General features: G+C 34.7%; 1 protein-coding gene across 4 annotated transcripts in view; it reads right to left on the reverse strand.

Annotated features, from left to right (window-relative positions):
• The window catches only part of DPP10 (dipeptidyl peptidase like 10), a 1476327-nt gene that overhangs the window by 282787 nt on the left and 1174378 nt on the right, over positions 1-19162 (reverse strand). For all 4 annotated transcript variants that reach the window (XM_073241336.1, XM_073241338.1, XM_037017060.2 and 1 more), the window contains one exon: positions 7367-7441. In XM_073241336.1, coding sequence (XP_073097437.1) covers positions 7367-7441 — 75 coding nt within the window. The remainder of the gene's footprint in view (positions 1-7366; positions 7442-19162) is intronic.

The following is a 19162-nucleotide window of genomic DNA, read 5'->3' on the forward strand; positions in this document are numbered from 1 at the left end:
CTACTACAAAGCCACAGTAATCAAAACAATTTTGTACTGGCACAAGAACCAACCCATAGATCAATGGAACAGAATAGAGAGCTCTGATATAAACCCAAACATACATGGCCAATTAATGTAATTATAAACAGCCATTGATATACAATGCGGAAATGACAGCCTCTTCAGCAACTTGTGTTGGCAAAACTGTACAGCTTCATGTAAGAGAATGAAATTGGATTATTGTCTAACTCCATACATGAAAGTAAACTCAAAATGGATCAAAGACCTGAATGTAAGTAATGAAACCATAAAACTCTTATAAGAAAACATAGGCAAAAATTTCTTGAATTAGAACATAAGCAATATTTCATGATCACATTTCCTTGGGTAAGGGAAATAAAAGTAAAAATGGTACTATATCAAGCTGTAAAGTTTCTGTAGAGCAAAGGACACTTTCAGGAGAACAAAAAGGCATTCTACAGTATGAGAGAATATATTCGTAAATGGCATATCTGATAAGGGGTTAACACCCAAAATATATAAAGAATTCACAAACCTGAACACCTGAAATACAAATAACCTGATTAAAAAATGGGTGGAGGATCTGAACAGACACTTCCCCAAAGAAGAAATTCAGATGGCCAAGAGGCACATGAAAAGATGCTCCACATCACCAATTATCAGAAAAATACAAATTAAAATCACAATGAGATATCACCTCACACCAGTTAGGATGGCCAATATTGAAAAGACAAGAGCAACAAATGCTGGTGAGGATGAGGAAAAAGGGGAACCCTCCTACACTGTTGGTGTTAATGTAAATTAGTTCAACCACTGTGGGAAGAAGTATGGAAGTTCCTCAAAAAATGAAAAATAGAAATACCATTTGACCCAGGAATTCCACTTCCAGGAATTTACCTGAAAAAAACAAGTTCCCTGATTCAAAAAGACATATGCACTCCTATGTTTATCACAGCACTATTTACAATAGCCAAGAAATGGAAGCAACCTAAGTGTCCATCAGTAGATGAATGGATAAAGAAGATGTGGTACATATACACAATGGAATATTATTCAGCCATAAGAAGAAAAGAAATCCTGCCATTTGCAACAACATGGATGGGGCTAGAGGGCATTATGCTCAATGAAATAAGCTAGGCAGAGAAAGACAAGTACCAAATGATTTCACTATTTTGTGGAGTATAACAACAAAGCAAAACTGAAGAAACAAAACAGTAGCAGACTCACAGACTTCATGAAGGAACTTACAGTTACCAAAGGAAGGGGGTGAAGAGAGTGGGTGGGGAGAGATATAGAAGGACATTAAGGGGCATTATGATCAGCACCCATAATGTATGGGCTTCACAGGGAAGGCCGTATAGCACAGTGAAGCCAAGGAGTGACTCTACAGCATCTTACTATGCTGATGGACAGTGACTGTCAGGGGGGATGTGGCGTGGACTTGATAATATGAGTGAATATAATAACCACAATGTTGCTCATGTGAAACCTTTATAAGATTGTATATCAGTGATACCTTAATAAAACAACAACAAAAAACTTCAGAGGTTCCTTGATGAAAGAGATATAAGTAATTTATCTGAAAGAGTTCAAAATAGTGATCATCAATGCTTGCCAAACCAGAAAGAAGAATGGATGAACACAGTGAGAACTTCAATAAAGAGATGGAAAATACAAGAAAGTATCAAAAAGAAGTCACAGAGGTGAAGAATACAAGAACTGAAGTGAAAGCAACACTAGAGTGCTTCAATAGCAGACTAGATGAAATGGAAGAAAGGATCAGTCATCTGAAAGACAAGATGTTGAAGCATCACTCTCCCTGATTTTAAACTATACTACAAAGCTATAGTAATTAAAACAGTAAGGTACCATCCTAAGACCAGATACATAGATCAACAGAACTGAATAGAGAGCACAGATTTAAACCTGTCAATTACTGTCACACAAATACTGTCAATTAACTTACAACAAAGGAGCCAACAATATACAATGGTGAAAAGACAGTCTCTTCAATGAATGGTGTTAGAATTGGATAACTACATAAAAAGAATGAAACTGGGCTACTTTCCTTACACCATACATAAAAATTAACCCAAAATGGATCAAAGATTGAGTGTAAGGTCTGAAAGTATGAAACTCTCAGAGGGAAACAGACAGTAAGTTACTTGACATTGGTCTTAGAGATGATTTTTTAAATCTGATACCGAAAGCAAGAACAACAAAAGCCAAAATAAACAAGGGAACTACATTTTAGGGCGAGAGGTTCATGAGGAGAAACCTGAGGCCTCATGCTAACAGCTAGCACCAATTTGTCATCCACGTGAGTGATGTACCTTGTAAGTGTATTCTCCAATCTCAGCCAAGCTGTCAGATGACAGCAACCCCAGCTGATATGCAATTGCAACTTCATGTGGGATCCTGGGCCATAACCACCCAGGTAAGCCAATCTGAAATTTCCATTATATATAGTGAGTGACAGTAAATGCTTTTTTCAAAAGTCACTAACTTATTGCAGAGAAACATAAACCCAATACTTATTGTATGTGTGTGTGTGTGTGCGTGTTTGTGTACATGTATAAGTATTTGGTAAGAATATAGGCTATATATAGTTTAAAATTTAATAATTACCTTTACTTTAAGTTATAATTTCATGTTGGTAAAGATGGTAATTAAAAGATGATACATTGCCTGATAGTAGTATAAAGCAACATAGCCATTTTTGAGAATAGTGTTTCAACATATAACAAGAGACTTAAAATGTGTTCCACCTGGACCCCTATATCTTACTCAATATACAAAAATTCAAAATGGATCAACAACCCAAATATAAGAACTAAAACTATAAAACTCTTAGAAGAAATCACAGGTCAAAACTTCACAACCTTGAATTTGGCAATCAATTCTTAAATAGGACACCAAAAGCATATGCAACAAGGGAAAAAAATGGATAAATCAAATGTTGTTAGCATTTTTAAAATATATGCATTAAAGGGCATCAATAAACTAAAAATATATTCTTCCAAATAGGAGAAAATATTGGCAAATCATGTATCTGACAAGGATCCACTATCCAGAATGTATAAATAGCTCTTAAAATTAACTACATAAAGCAAAACCAAAAACAAAGCAATGAAAATAATTAAAAATTGGCAAAGAATTTTGATAGTCATTTCTCCAAAAAAGAAATACAAAACACCAACATGCATATGAAAATATGATAAAAATCAGTTATTAGGAAGGTATACACAAAAACTATAATGATATACCAATTCATAAACACTAAGGTAGTTATAATAAGAGTACAAAATAACAATTGTTATTAGAATTAGACAAATTAGAATTCATACATTGTTGGTGGGGTTATAAAATGATGTAGTTACTTTGGAAAGCAGTTTGGTGGATCTGCAAAAATTTCAACAGGATTATCGTATGACCCAGAAACTCCACACCTCCAAAAATGCCTCCAAAATGAAAACAGGTACTCAAAAAGTTATTGTGCACAAATGTTCACAGAAGCACTATTCATAACAGCCAAAAGCTGGAAAAACTCCAAATATCCATTATTGGTTGAATGGATAAGAAAACAGTGGTACATACACACAATGGAATATTATTCAACAATAAAAAAGAATGACACACTAATAGATACTACAATGTGCATAAACCCCAAAAGCATTATGCTAAGTGAAAGAAGACAGAGAAAATGGTCACATATTGCATGATTCCACTTATGTGAAATATCAAAAATAGGTAAACGAGTAGAAATCAGATTGGTGGCTACCAGATAGTAAGGTAGGGGAGAACGCAGAGTGATAGAGTGATTTGATTAATGCATATAGGGTTTTCTTTTTGGATGAATAAAATGCTTTGGAAATAGACAGGAGGTCGTGGTTGTACAACATTGTATGTACCTAATGCCACTGAACTGTACACTTCTAAAAAATTTAATTTTGAGTTAATTACTGTGAATTTCAGTTCAATTTTAAAAAGTTCTATTTCCTTTCATTCAGAAATTCCATGGATATAAACGCATCCCATAGAAATATTAAATTCAGGAGAAAAAATGGAGTATACTAAAAAATATTTTCTAAACATTTAAAAATATGGAAGTACCGAAGATCCAATAATAAGGATAATCTGTAAATTGTAGGAATCCAGACTTTGATTGAGTTTTTCTGGTTTGGCTCAGCTGCCTTACAATAAAGATAAAGAGGTAAATCGTTGTGTAAGACAATTTGTAAGTGTACAGCTATTACTTCCTAATTGAAAGCATTGGGCAAATTTGTAACTATGTCTCAAATTGCATTTTCCAGCTTTTCTGAGAATGACTTTTCACCTCTCTGAAATCAGGATAATAGTGCCTTCCTAAAACAATGCTTAATATATGATAATTCCTGTTTCCCTATTTTTATATGTAAAAAAAATAGAAGAAATGAAACACTTCAAAATTTTACTGGATGCATTTGGGTGGTTGGACTTTATGTGAAAAGCTCTTTTCATCTTTGTTAATAGTCATTACACACATGTGCACACATAAAAACACACATATAGACACACACTAGAGTAATGATAACATTTAATTACTCTGAAGCCACCAAAGATCCTAAATTGCTGGCTCAGTGAAAACTGCATAACATAGAATGGGCTTCAAGTTCTCCTATAATGTGGAATCAAACATATTTACAGGTTTATATTTTTCCCCCCAAATTGTCAATCTTTGGGCTAGTTAGCCTGAACTGACTGCTGTCCTCAAAGTCTTAATGTTGCTTCCATGAAGTCCCATACTGCCTGCCCACCTGGAATGTTTTCCTATTCATCTTTACCTATTTGCTCTTCAAATCCCATCATATATTCCCCTCTCCAACATGATTATCTTGAATAGAAATTTCCTCTGTTCTTTAATATTCTGCGCTATGATACATTACACAATGCTGCATGTAGTGGATATTAAATGTTTGTGTCATATTACCACTATTTGATTACATGGTTCTTGAAAGAAATGGTTCGCTCTTGTGTGGGCATGTGTGTGCACACACACACAAACACACACACATGCATAATGTCTAGCCCAGTAGTTCATGCCTAATAGATCATGAAAAAATAAAATGAATAAATGAATGAAGTGGCATAAGATTGTGAAATTTAGTTTGATGAATTTTACTTATTAAAATAATAGCTTCCTCTCACTTCCAGAGATTGGTGTGTCATAAAGTATCTTTATTCTTCCTGAAGTTAAGCAAAAAAAAAAACAAAGGAAAAAAAGAGAGAGAAAAAATATTAAGATTGTTCCATATGTATGTTTTTGGTGTTAATTATATTTTCAGATAATCTTGACATATTTTGCCCAAATATACAAAGCTAACTTAACACATTATATTCCAGAGAAACTGTACCATTATGCATTCCAAACATTAATATATGAGTGATTCAGTTTCTCTGCATGCTCGCCATCATTTGGTGTAGTCACTACATTTTTTTTTAATTTTAGTCATTCTGTAGGTGTGTAGTGATATTCCATTATTGTTTTAATTTGCGTTTACTTAATGGCTAATGATGTTGAACATGCGCATATTAGCCATCTTATATCCTTTCAATAAAAGATCTCTTCATGGCTTTGCCCATTTTCTGATTATATTGTTGTTTTGTTTGTTTTTTGTTAACTTGACAGTTCCTGATACGGTCTAGATATTAGTCCATTGTTGAATACGTGAATTTAAAATATTCTCTCCTGGTCTGTAGCTTGGACTTTCATCCTTGTAACACAATATTTCACAGACTAATAGTTTTTCCCTGCACACACTGTGATATTGAGGTGAAGCTTAAAATCTCTATTCCCAACCCAAGACGATAATATTTCCTGTTATTGTTTTCTAAAAGTTTTATAGATTTACATTTTACATTTAAATCCATAATCCATTTTGAGTTTCTCTATCATCTGAGGCTTAGGTCCATGTATTTTTGTTTGTTTTGTCTATGTATATCCAATTATCCAGCACTACTTGTTGAAAAGACTCTTTTCCATTGAGTTGCTTTTGTACTGTTGCCAAAAATCAGGTAGGCATATTTATGTGAGTCTATTTTGGGTCCTTGCTTCATTGATCTGTATGTCTATAACTGTGCTTGTTCCACATGATCTTGAGTATTGTAGCTACTGAAACCTGGTATTTCTTTTAAATCCACTGTCAGTTTAATATAGCAGTCAATTCAAGTTAAAAGTCTTTAGATAAATAATATCATTTAAAAATATTTTAGGGAATTATAATATTTTTGATTATAAAACTCAAGTACTTTTCTTACTATTACATGTGATTTTCAAAATCTCAATGAACAGAGATAACACAGAGCAAAAGTAAAGGATAAAGGTCAAACTTTATAACAGGGAGATATGTCTTTGATTATAATATCCTTGCCTTTTCAGTGCAAATTATTTTAAATGAAATAATAAATATAAAATATTTATATTTACACATTTAAGTATAAAAATATAGCACATGTATATTCCAAAAGACTAAAATTATTAAATAGAAAGTCCTTTAACTGTGAAATCTCATGTATTCAAAGGTTTTCAGTGCATTATATGAGGCTTCCTGCCTTAACTCTATAAATTTTTATTGTCTGTCTTAAAGCACATAAAACTTTCTTGAATGATTTCCAATAATTTATTTTCTACAGAAACTAATTTGCTGAATTGTCTTTTCAACATTTACTTTGCTTCTTAACAGTGCAAATTTAACTAAGTACAAAATACTTAACAACCATATATATTGCTCTAATTGTGCAGAAGAGCTAACATGGAATAATGAAATGCTAATTGCAATTAAAACATTTTATTTGCTCAGAACTGATTCCTTGGCTTGTCCTACTTTCAGAATTTTCTACAACCACAAGGCCTTTGCTAAAATACCCTCAAATAATCCATTAACTGTGACCAGAATCAACATTTTACTAGTACCACTATAAATTTTTCACCTTCCCACTATATATACACTGCCCCTCAGGACACAGTCATTAGGAAACTCACTAATCTATACATATGTGAAACATGCAAATACAAGGTAAGGCTATCCTGAAAATATCAGAAGGCCTATTTGTCAGATTTGCTAAATCCCGCCACACTCCCCTCTAAAAGAGATGAACTTAGATCATTGTAGACACTTAGTAGATTGCCCCAGAGATTTGGTGGCCAGGTATGGAAGGAAGGACACTGTCTACAAACCTCTCATGTGCAATATTGATCATCAATGCCCCCTGCAGATATTGGGTTATTTCAGATTCTCTAGGTGAGTACATGACTGAGTAAAACTATGACTTGCCAAGTGAATATATCACAAGAAAAGTTATTCAAGGAAGATCACTCTTTTACCTGTTTGACATCATATGCCAGAAGAACATATTTTAAATCTGGTGAAACTGAATATCTAGATGCTTTGAAGGTTACCTAGAAATAAAAAGAAACAATTATCTTAAAAAGCTAGAAACAGCAATTAACATTCATTTAAATATGCAAATATAAAAAATCTCAATTCTCATCACAATGCTATGAAACAGGTAGTCTTATTCCTATTATAAATATGCATATGCATGTATGTGTGTGTGTTTACACAGATAGATATAAAAACTAAGAGAGGCTGAATTAGACATTTCATTAAGAAAAAATTTGCTAGCATATTTCTTAGATGATCTCACTTAAAGGCTATGTTAATGTTTTCATTATGGGAAAAAAAAATACCAAAAATTCATTGAACTTCCTAAGCAACCAAAATGTTTTTATATTTGCATTTTGGATTAATCAAAAGGAAAAGACATAGTGACATTCCATTTTGTCATGATTATCTGTCTCTGTAGTTTTGTTCTCTTAAAGGTTGCATATTTATATTTAAAAGAAGACACTTATATTAAAGACATAATATCTTTAAAGGAAATTCCCAGAGTGAAACAGGTTACAACATAAATACAGAATTGATTATATTTTTATGTATATCTACATTGTACCTGACTGATTTTGAGGTACAATTCTATCATTGAATAGACCTGACATCAGAAAGGATTGAAAATAAAGTGAAGGAGAAATACATTGAGAGTGGAAAATGATTTTATCTGAAATAGAGTTACATTTCATATCTAAAGAGAAGGCAGGAAAGTCGAGTTGATGCATCAAAAACCTACAGAATACAAACTATATATGCATTCTAGGCAAATATAGTTTGCATGGCTTTTGCAGAGAAATACATACATAAATAATTTTGTATGCCTTATGTCAGAGCAGTTTCCACAAGATTGTTCTCTACAAAAAATAGAAAGTGAAGTCAAGGTTTTCATACTTAGAAATCCTCAAAACACGATGGAAAGGATAAGAAACTCAAACTAATCAACATTTGGTAATATAACTAGTCCCCTTTGGCCATACCTGGTTTATGCCAATGAGATGACTCAACTGATGGAGGAGAGGAGGAGTGGCTAGTGATCTTCTGGACAGGGGACTGGACACCAGAATAACCAATGTCTGATTAGAGAGTTGGAACTTTCAGCCCTACCTGGAGATCAGGGAAGGTGGGGAGGCTAGAGGACATTCAACCACATGGCCAATGATATAATCCATCATGTGTAGGTAATGAAACCACAATGAAAACTCTGAACTGTGACTAACAGGAGTTCCTTGCTGGTAAGCATATTGATGCAGAAGGAAGGTGGCACCCACGACAACTCTACAGAGACAGAGTCTGTCCTTGGGCCCTTCTGTATTCACCCTATTTGCTTTTCATCTGGGTCTTCATTTGTATCCTTCATAATAATCAAGTAATCATAAGTATTGCACTTTCTATATCATTCTAGCATATTATCATACCTGAAGAGGGGTTGTGGGAACCACCAAATTTGTAGCCAAGCCAGACAGAACTGCATGTAGGCTGGGGACTCAGGACTTGCAGCTGGAATCTTCAGTGGGGAAGTCACTGAGTTCTTAATCTATATGGGTGCACTAGTTCTGGGTAGATAGACTTGAACTGAATTGTAGGATACCAAGTTAGTGTCAGAGAGTTGTTGGAATGCCTTAGTCTTTTACTCTCAAGTCAGATATGCAAGGTAATAGAGTGGTCTGGGAGAAAATCATATTATATGGCAATGTTAAGATTTAGAGTTTTTGCCTACATACATCCATCTTTTATAGCTCACATATAATACACTTAAGAAGAAGTCAGAATAATCACTGGCAGTGATTCATCTCAAGGATTTGTGTGTTCAGTTTTTAAACAAGCCATTTCAATAATAATGAAAACAACAACTATAGAATTACCGTTAATCTATCACCTCTTCATCTCTGCCCACTGCTTGTAACTATATAGTTCTCAGTAAGCCCCAATCCTCCTTATGACAATATTGTGGGGTAAGTATCCTTGCTCTTAGTCTTATTCTTTCTTTTTCCTCTCATTACCTTACTGTCTATTGATGCATGATGGAATTCAGTCTGTGGAGAATTTAGGGCAACATTGAGAATACAAGGTCATCTCTCTCACTATTAGAGTATCACGTGACTTTCACACTAAGGGGAGGTTATTGTTATTTAAAAATCGGTTAAGAGGGCAATGTCAGCAATTCCATCCTTTGGGAATTAAGAACTCTAATGCCATAGTTATTAAACTGTTCTCCAAGTCACATATGAGCATACATAAGAATACAGGAGGAATGCATTTAATAAATCCTGTATTATCTTACCAGAAGTAGTTTCTTTCTTTTTTTTAAAGAGCACTTCCCATCTGAATTTAAAGAAAATCTCATCTCTCTTGTCCTATCCATTCTCATGTGATGTTCCTCACACAAATTAACTTCACATGTTCACAAGTGTGTCTGTGCCTCCAATAACATTTTAGCATCTTTTACAGTTCCTACAGTTATTCAGTCTGGCACTTTATTAATTATCACTATACTGCCTCCAGCTCATGCAGCACACAAACTGGGAAACTTTCCAAATGCCTTACCAAGGGCCCAAGCTGATGAACCTTCTCTGAATTTAGATACTTATGTTCAGGTCACTGGTGCTGCAGAGATTTTCTGAAGACACAAATATAAGAAACACATCCTTGCAACTTAGTCAAGGGACAGTTGAAGTCTCAGACAACCCCTCTTGACATAAGCGATTAATTTTATCTTCATTTGCATTTGAGAGATTAATTCATCCTTGCAGCCACAGGAGACCCTTTCATCTGCAATGACACTAATTACAGACATTAATATAGTTCTGTTTGAGTCTCAACTTGATATGGCTTCAAATTAGTGTTTTGGGAAGTTTATTACTGCCATTAATACTACTGTGTTACCTGCATATTTAATCACTTAATTACTATTGAAGTAAAAGAATGCAGAAATAGAGACAGATTCAAGATGGCAGCATAAGAGGTGAGACAGAGAACTCCTCCAAAAAACCAACATATATTATGAAAATATAGTTACTACAACTAATCCTGAAAGAGCAACAGGAAAGAAGGCTACACCAGTATGTATACACATGGAGAACAGAGCAGACCTCACAAAACAGGCACCAGCGCTGCTCCCCTGTGACCCCTGACATAAATCTAGGTACTGAAAAGCTCCAAATACGAGAGCTTCTGAGCACTAGAGGGCGCCACATAAAAATATGAAACATCAAAGGAACCTGGTTCAGACCAAAATCTCAAAACACCAGAAAAAGGTCCACATGAAACTGAACTGACCAATCTTCCTGAAAGTGAGTTCAAAATAAATATCATAAACATGCTCATGGAGATACTGAAAAATACTCAAGAACTCAGGAACAAATTTAGGACAGAGATTTAACATTAAGAAATTCCGTATCTGAAATGAAACATACAAAGGAGGGATTTAAAAGCAGATTGGATGTAGTAGAAGAGACAGTAAATGGAATGGAAATTAGAGAAAAGGATCACAAAGAAGCTGAGGCACAGAGAGAAAAAAGTATCTCTAAGAATGAAAGAATATTGAGAGAACTGTGGACCAATCCAAACGGAAGAATATTAGCATTATAGGGGTGCCAGAAGAAGAAGAGAGAGAAAAAGGGATAGAAAGTGTTATTGAGGAGGTAATTGCTGAAAAATTCCCCAATCTGGGGAAGGAGACAGTGTCTCGGGCCATGGAGGTGCACAGATCTCCCAACACAAAAGACTGAAGGAAGACAACACCAAGACATATAATAATTAAAATGGCAAAGATCAAGGATAAGAAGAGACTTTTAAAAGCATATATATAGAGAAAAAAGACCACGTACAAAGGAAAGCCCATCAGGCTATAATAGGACTTCTCAACAGAAACCTTACAGGTCAGAAGGGAGGGGCATGACATATTTAATGCAATGAAACAAACAGAAGGGACCTGAACCAAGAATACTCAGCAAGGTAATCATTTAAATTTGAAGGAGGGATTAACAAATTTCAGATAAGCAAAAGCTGAGAGAATTTACCTCCAACAAACCACCTCTACAGTGCATTTTGGAGGGACTGCTATAGATGGAAATATTCCTAATACTCAATAGCTGTCACCAGGAAAAATAAAACCACAGCAAAGTAAAACAATTAATTACTAAGGAGATACAAAATCAAATTACCACCCTCAAAGTCAATCAAGGGATAGACAAAGAGTACAGTTAGATACCTAACATATAAAGAATGAAAGAGGAAGAAAAAGGAGGAAAACAAAAAAGAACCCTAGGTTGTATTTGTAATAGCATACTAAGTGAGTTAAGTTAGACTGTTAAATAGTAAGGTTGTAACCCTTGAACCTTTGGTAACTACGAATCTAAAGCCTGCAATGGCAGTAAGTACATACCTATCGATAATCACCCTAAATGTAAATGGTTTGAATGCACCAATCAAAAGACATAGAGTCACTGAATGGATAAAAAAACATGACCCATTTATATGCTGCCTAAAAGAGACTCACTTCAAATCCAAAGACATAAACAGACTGAAAGTAAAGGGATGGAAAAAGTATTTCATACAACCAATAGGGAGAAAAAAGCAGTAGGTAGTACTTGTATTACAGAAAATAGACTTCAAAACAAAGAAAGTAATAAGAGACAAAGAAAGACATTACATAATGATAAAGGGCAGTCCAACAAGAGGATATAACCATTATAAGTATCTATTTACCTAATACAGTATCATCTACATATGTGAAACAAATGCTAACAGAACTAAAGAGGGAAAGAGAATGAAATGCATTCATTTTAGGAGACTTCAACACCCTACTCACTCCAAAGGACAGATCAACTAGACAGAAAATAAGTTATAGTACCTCTGTACTGAACAACATATTAGAACAGATGGACCTAACAGACATCTACAACATTCACTCCATCCAAAAGTAACAGGATACACATTCTTCTCAAGTGCACATGGAACATTTTCAAGAATAATATATACTAGGCCACAAAAAGAGCCTCAATAAATAAAAAAATATTAAAATTGGACCAACCAGCTTCTCAGACCACAAAGGAATGAAACTAGAAATAAATTACACAAAGAAAATGAAAAAGACCACAAAGACATGGAGGCTTAATAACATGCTTCTAAATAATCAATAGATCAATGAGGAAATAAAAACAGAGATCAAGCAATATATGGAGACAAATGACAGCAATAAGTCAACACAGCAAAATTTGTGGGATGCAGCAAAGGCCATGCTAAGAGGGAAGTATATTGCAATACAGGCCTACCCCAGGAAAGAAGAATAATTCTATATGAAGAGCTTAAACTCACAATTAACAAAACTAGAAAAAGAAGAACAAATGAGGCCGAAAGTCAGAAGAAGGAGAGACATAATAAAATTAGAGCAGAAATAAATGAAATTCAGAAGAATAAAACAATAGAAAGAATAAATGAGAGCAAGAGCTGGTTCTTTGAGAAAACAAACAAAATAGCTAAACCCCTAGCCAGACTTATAAAGAAAAATACAGTTTACACACATACACAGAATCCATAATGAGAAAGGAAAAATCACTATGGACACCACACAAATACAAAGAATTATGACAGACTACTATGAAAAAATATATGGTAACAAACTGCATAACCTAGAAGAAATGGACAAGTATCTAGAAAAATACAACCTTCCATAGCTGACCCAGGAAGAAACAGAAAATCTGAATAGACCAATTGCCAACAAGAAAATTGAACTGGTAACCAAAAACTACCTAAGAACCAAACCCTAGAACAGATGGTTTCACTACTGAATTTTATCAAACATTTAGTGAAGACCTAATACCCATCCTCCTCAAAGTTTTCCAAAAAGTAGAAGAGGAAGCAATACTCCCAAACTCATTCTATGAGGCCAGCATCACTCTAATACCAAAACCAGTCAAAGACAGAACAAAAAAGAAAATTACAGACCAATAACCCTAATGAACATATATGCAAAAATACTCAACAAAATATCAGCAAACCAAATTCAAAAAGGCATCAAAAAGATCATCCATTATGATCAGGTAGGATTTATTCCAGGGACTCAAGGGTGGTAAAATATTAGAAAATCCATCAACATCATCCAGAACATCAACAAAAAGAAGGACAAAAACCACATGATCATCTCCATAGATGCTGAAAAACCATTCGATGAAATTTAACATCCATTCATGATAAAAACTCTCAACAAAATAAAGGCAAGTACCTCAACATAATGAAGGCCATATATGACAAACTGAAACCAACATTATACTTAACAGTGAGAAGATGAAAGCTTTTCCTTTAAGATATAAAACAAGACAAGGCTGTTCACTCTCCCCACTTTTATTCAACATAGTTCTGGAGGTCCTAGCCTCGGCAATCAGAAAACACAAAGAAATAAAAGGCATATGGATTGGCAAGGAAGGAAGAAGTTAAATGGTCACTGTTTGCAGATGGCATGATATTGTACATAAAATACCCTAAGGAATCCACTCCAAAACTATCAGATCTAATATCTGAATTCAGCAAAGTTGCAGGATACAAAATTAATACACATAAATCTGTTGCATTCCTATACGCTAATGATGAACTAGCAAAAAGAGAAATCAGGAAAGCAATTCTATTCATAATTGCATCAAAAAGAATAAAATACCTAGGAATAAACTTAACCAAGGAAGTGAAAGACCTATACTCTGAAAACTATGAGACACTCATGAGAGAAATTAAAGATATCAATAAATGGAATACAACCTGTGCTTATGGATAGGAAGAATTAATATTGTCAAAATGGCCATCCTACCTAAAGGAATCAACAAATTCAATGAAAATCCTGAATCCAAAGCAATCCTGAAAAGGAAGAATATAGCTGGGGAGATTATGCTCCCGACTTCAAGCTCTACTACAAAGACACAGTAATCAAGACAATTTGGTACTGGCACAAGAACAGACCCATAGACCAATGGAACAGGCTAAAGAGCCCAGATATAAACCCAAGCATATATGGTCAATTAATATATGAAAAAGGAGCCATAGATATACAATGGGAAAATGACAGTCTCTTCAACAGCTGGTGTTGGCAAAACTGGACAGCTACATGCAAGAGTATGAAACTGGATTATTGTCTAACCCCATACACAAAAGTAAACTCATAATGGATCAAAGACCTGAATGCAAGTCATGAAACCACAAATCTCATAGAAGACAATATAGGCAAAAATCTCCTGAATATAAACCTGAGCAACTTTTTCCTGAATGCATCTCCTCAGGCAAGGGAAACAAAAGCAAGAATGAACAAATGGGACTACATCATGCTGAAAAGCTTCTGTATAGCAAAGAACACCATCAGCAGAACAAAAAGGCATCCTATAGTATAGGAGAATGTATTTGTAAATGACATATCCGTAAAGGGGTTAACATCCAAAATATATAAAGAACTCACATGCCTCAGCACCCTAAAAGCAAATAACCCTATTCAAAAATTGGCAGAGGAGAAGAACAGACATTTCTCCAAAGAAAATATTCAGATGGCCAACATGCACATAAAAAGATTCTCCACATCGCTAATTATCAGGTAAATGCAAGTTAAAACCACAGTGAGATATCACTTCCCACCAGGTAGGATGGCCAACACAGAAAAGACTAGGAACAACAAATGCTGGTGAGGATGCAGAGAAAGGGGAACCCTCCTACACTGCTGGTGGGAATGTAAACTAGTTCAACCATTGTGGAAAGCAGTATGGGGTTCCTCAAAAAACTCAAAATAGAAATACCATTTGACCCAGGAATTCCACTCATAGGAATTTACCTTAAGAATGCAGGAGCCCAGTTTGAAAAAGACATATGTACCCCTATGTTTATCATAGCACTATTTACAATAGCCAAGAAATGGAAGCAGCCTAAGTGTCCATCAGTAGATGAATGGATAAAGAAGATGTGGTACATATACACAATGGAATATTATTCAGCCATAAGAAGAAAACAAATCCTACCATTTGCAACAACATGGATGGAGCTAGAAGGTATTATGCTCTATGAAATAAGCTAGGAGGAGAAAAACAAGTACCAAATTATTTCACTCATCTGTGGAGTATAAGAACAAAGCAAAAACTGAAGGAACAGAGCAGCAGCAGACTCACAGAACCCAAGAATGGACTAACAGTTACCAAAGGGAAAAGGACTGGAGAGGCTGGGTGGGAAGGGAGAGAGAAGGGGAATAAGGGGCATTAAAATTAGCCTTCATAACATAGGGTCGGGGTACGAGGAAGGCAGTATAGCACAGAGAAGAGAAATAGTGTTGCTATACCATCTTACTATGCTTATGGACAGTTACTGTGGTGGGGCATGTGGTGGGGACTTGATAATGGGGGAAATCTAGTAACCAAAATGTTGCTCATGTGATTGCATATTAATAATACCAAAATTAAAAAATATAAATAAATGAATGAATAAATAAATAAATAAATAAATAAATAAATAAATATATATATATATATATATATATATATATATATATATATATATAATGACAACACACACACAAATAAAGAATGCAGAAATATTTTCTACACGCATTTATTGTGTATTCAGCAAGGGTGCCAGTGCCTACCAGTGCATTTTCTGACACTGAATATAGTACAAAGGTCATTAAAATGCATGAACTCTGCCATCTAGGAATATACGATTAAAGCCAAGCAAGGTAGAATAAGCAGAGGAAATAAACAAGCAGGTGGCTACCTAAATGAATTTAAACAAGGAAGAGAAGAAATTTGATCAAATTGAGAAAAAAATTATATGCTTTCAGGGAGCTTGTATTTGTAGGACCTCATTTGTATGTATCATTCACTTCTACCAAAACTCATTTATGAACATTTACAACAAGCATCATGGTAGACAATGAAAGTAATACAAATTACTGGATCATTTTACATCCCATCTTAGGCAGGATAAGTAGAGAATTATATTTCTCTCTAGTCCATGGTAAAGGGGGGGTCCAAAAGCCTAGTGCTTTAGGGACTGGGTATATAGTAGAAAATTGAAGCTGTCTGGGTTAAGTTGAGGGCAAATGGAATAGTCTGTCTAAAGGAATAGTAGTCCCTCAGCTCCAGAGAATCATTATCTTAGAGGAAAATTTACAAAATATTTCTAGTTGTCCAATTTTTTCAAGATAAGCTAGAATCAGCTTTTTAACTTACCATCTTAAGACTTTTAAAATGTAGTCCAAGACATTTAAATATTTATAGGGACCAGATTCTGCCTGGGGGCTAGCAATTTGTTATTTTTTTGGTAAAGTAATAATTGCCATAAGGATGGGGAAGGGGAAAGAAGGCAATGCTATGAGATTTAAAGAACAGAATGGTATACTTTTCATATCTTGATAGTAATGTAAGTGAAAAATTTATGATCTTGTATTTTCCAGTTATGTGACATTATAGACCAAATTATGAGAAAAACTTCCACAAAATGTGCATGTAGGTTAAAAAGGATTCCTGGACAGGCAAGGGCCAGCCCCATGGATTACTGATACTATTAATGATGCATGTATTATTACCAACATGAATATGATAGACCTGATCACCATTTTCATGAATAGTGAAATTTAAAGCCAAGAAGTAATAAATCAGATTTGAATTTAGGATGATTAATCTGGCAGTTGGGTGGAAAATGAGGTGTCTCGGATGACATCATAAGGTCTTGAGTTCCAGTAAGAGGCTCTCATGACAATCCACACAAACAATGTCAAGAGGTTAAGGAAGAAACAAGAGATGGAGAGGAGAGAACATGTGCAAAAGAGATTGTTGATAAAAATAAAATAATTTAATGATAAGATTCAGAGACTGAGGAAGAAGGAAGTATACAAACCAATTTTGGGCTTTTAAGTTTTTATCATTGAGTGAATGTTGTTAGTATAACCTAAGTTAGGAAAAAACAAAAAAAACATATTTTGAGAAAAATTTTAGACATGCCAATTTTGGATGTTTTATGGTTATAGTCCCAGCAGGATATCCAATAGGGGATGTTTAGGGTTTTCATATCAATGTCTCAAGTTTAAAAGTGATATCTGGAAGTTGCCTCATTTATCAGTTATGTAACACTAAATGAAAATTTATGTCCAGTGCAAATCCTGCAAATCCATCCCCATCAGGTAAAAAAAGGCAAAACCCCTCAAACAACATGCTCCACTAGGGGTAGATCAGTAACAATGCTGTTATTATGAATAGTGTTCACTATTTTAATCTTTAAATTGCATACTTCCTTTATTTTGTACTTTCATTTAACCAGCTCCACCTGCTGTACTACCTTCACCTCTCTCTGATCCTTATTCAAGCTGTATTTCTCTAAAGTAATACTCTAATTCTCCCCTTTAAGACTTCCCTGTCCTTTTCAGCTCAAGTAATTCATCCAAACCTCATATGTATATAATTATATGTGTAGTTCATCTTATCATTGATCACTGTTTCATGATTGCTCATCTAAGTTGTTTGGGACTGCAATTTATATCCTGTATTGCCACAGTAATGCCCCTATTAAGAAGCTCCATTGCAATGATTCACTCTTGTCAGAAACATTATAACTAGAGGTAGGATAAGATAATGATAGTGCTCTAGGATGTCAGATATTGAAGATCAAGGAAAGAAATCATTAAATACAAACTGAAATGTCAGAAGTGCCAGAAAATATAAAATACGCATTTGTATGACTTGAGGCTAAGAATGGACTGAGCAAGAGGAGACAAATAAGAGATGGAGTTAAAATTAAAACAAGTTGGTAAGAAGGAATTGATTGTCTTGAGACTGAGAAATGACAGATTAGGAACTGTGCGGCTTCAGTGAGTATTGTTCTAGATCTTGTACAAAGCTGGTGATAAAAACCTGTATAGGTATCTCTACTTACAGAAAACATATTGGTCCAGGAACTTGAGCTAGATAATCCTTTAAGTCTAAAGTATAGGTGGGTACAGTTTTAACAAACAGAACGGATGATGAAGACAAGAAGGTAGATCTTCCTGGACCCTATGGTCTTTTCTTCTTGCTCCCTCCACCTCCTGAAAACTCCCTACACACACAAAGACACACACACACACACACACACACACACACACACACACACACACACACAAACAAACATGTCATGCAGGAGTCTTAAATTAATAAAATAAATTTATTTAGGCTATAACTTTGTCATCAGCCAGTTTCATTTTTTGTTTACTGATATAATGCTTAGAAAAGGCATCACTTATTCTAGAAAAGCATTAATTTTTTCAGATGAGGTAGTTTACATTCCCATCAGCAGTGTAGGAGGTTCCGCTTAGAAAGCGGTTGATCTTACGTGACTAAGAGAACCGGTACTATGCAGCTGACAAACAGATCTATGTAGTTGAGAAAGAAGATCCAGAGAAGCCAGAAAAGAAGACAAGCCAAACTTCATTCCATGAGATGATGCCAAAGATGGGCTCTCTTTCTCTTGCCTGGCTTCCAGTGAAGGTAACAGGGAAGAGGCAAATAGATTGGTTTTAATATTGCAGCTCTAAACAAAGTAATGATTTCTTTTTATACCAATAACTGTTTTTATATGCAAGGAACTTAAGATCAAATCTCTTATAGTATTTTGTTGTTGCTCTTCTGTTTTCTTAGCTACACAATTGCTTAGTATAGTGCTTGTATTATATTACTTTGTGGTACCCAAAACATCCAAGTTGTATAAACATAATAGATGGTCTCTCTCTTTGTTTC

The sequence above is a fragment of the Manis javanica genome, chromosome 7 (assembly GCF_040802235.1).
Source record: "Manis javanica isolate MJ-LG chromosome 7, MJ_LKY, whole genome shotgun sequence".
In the NCBI taxonomy this organism is placed as follows: domain Eukaryota; kingdom Metazoa; phylum Chordata; class Mammalia; order Pholidota; family Manidae; genus Manis; species Manis javanica.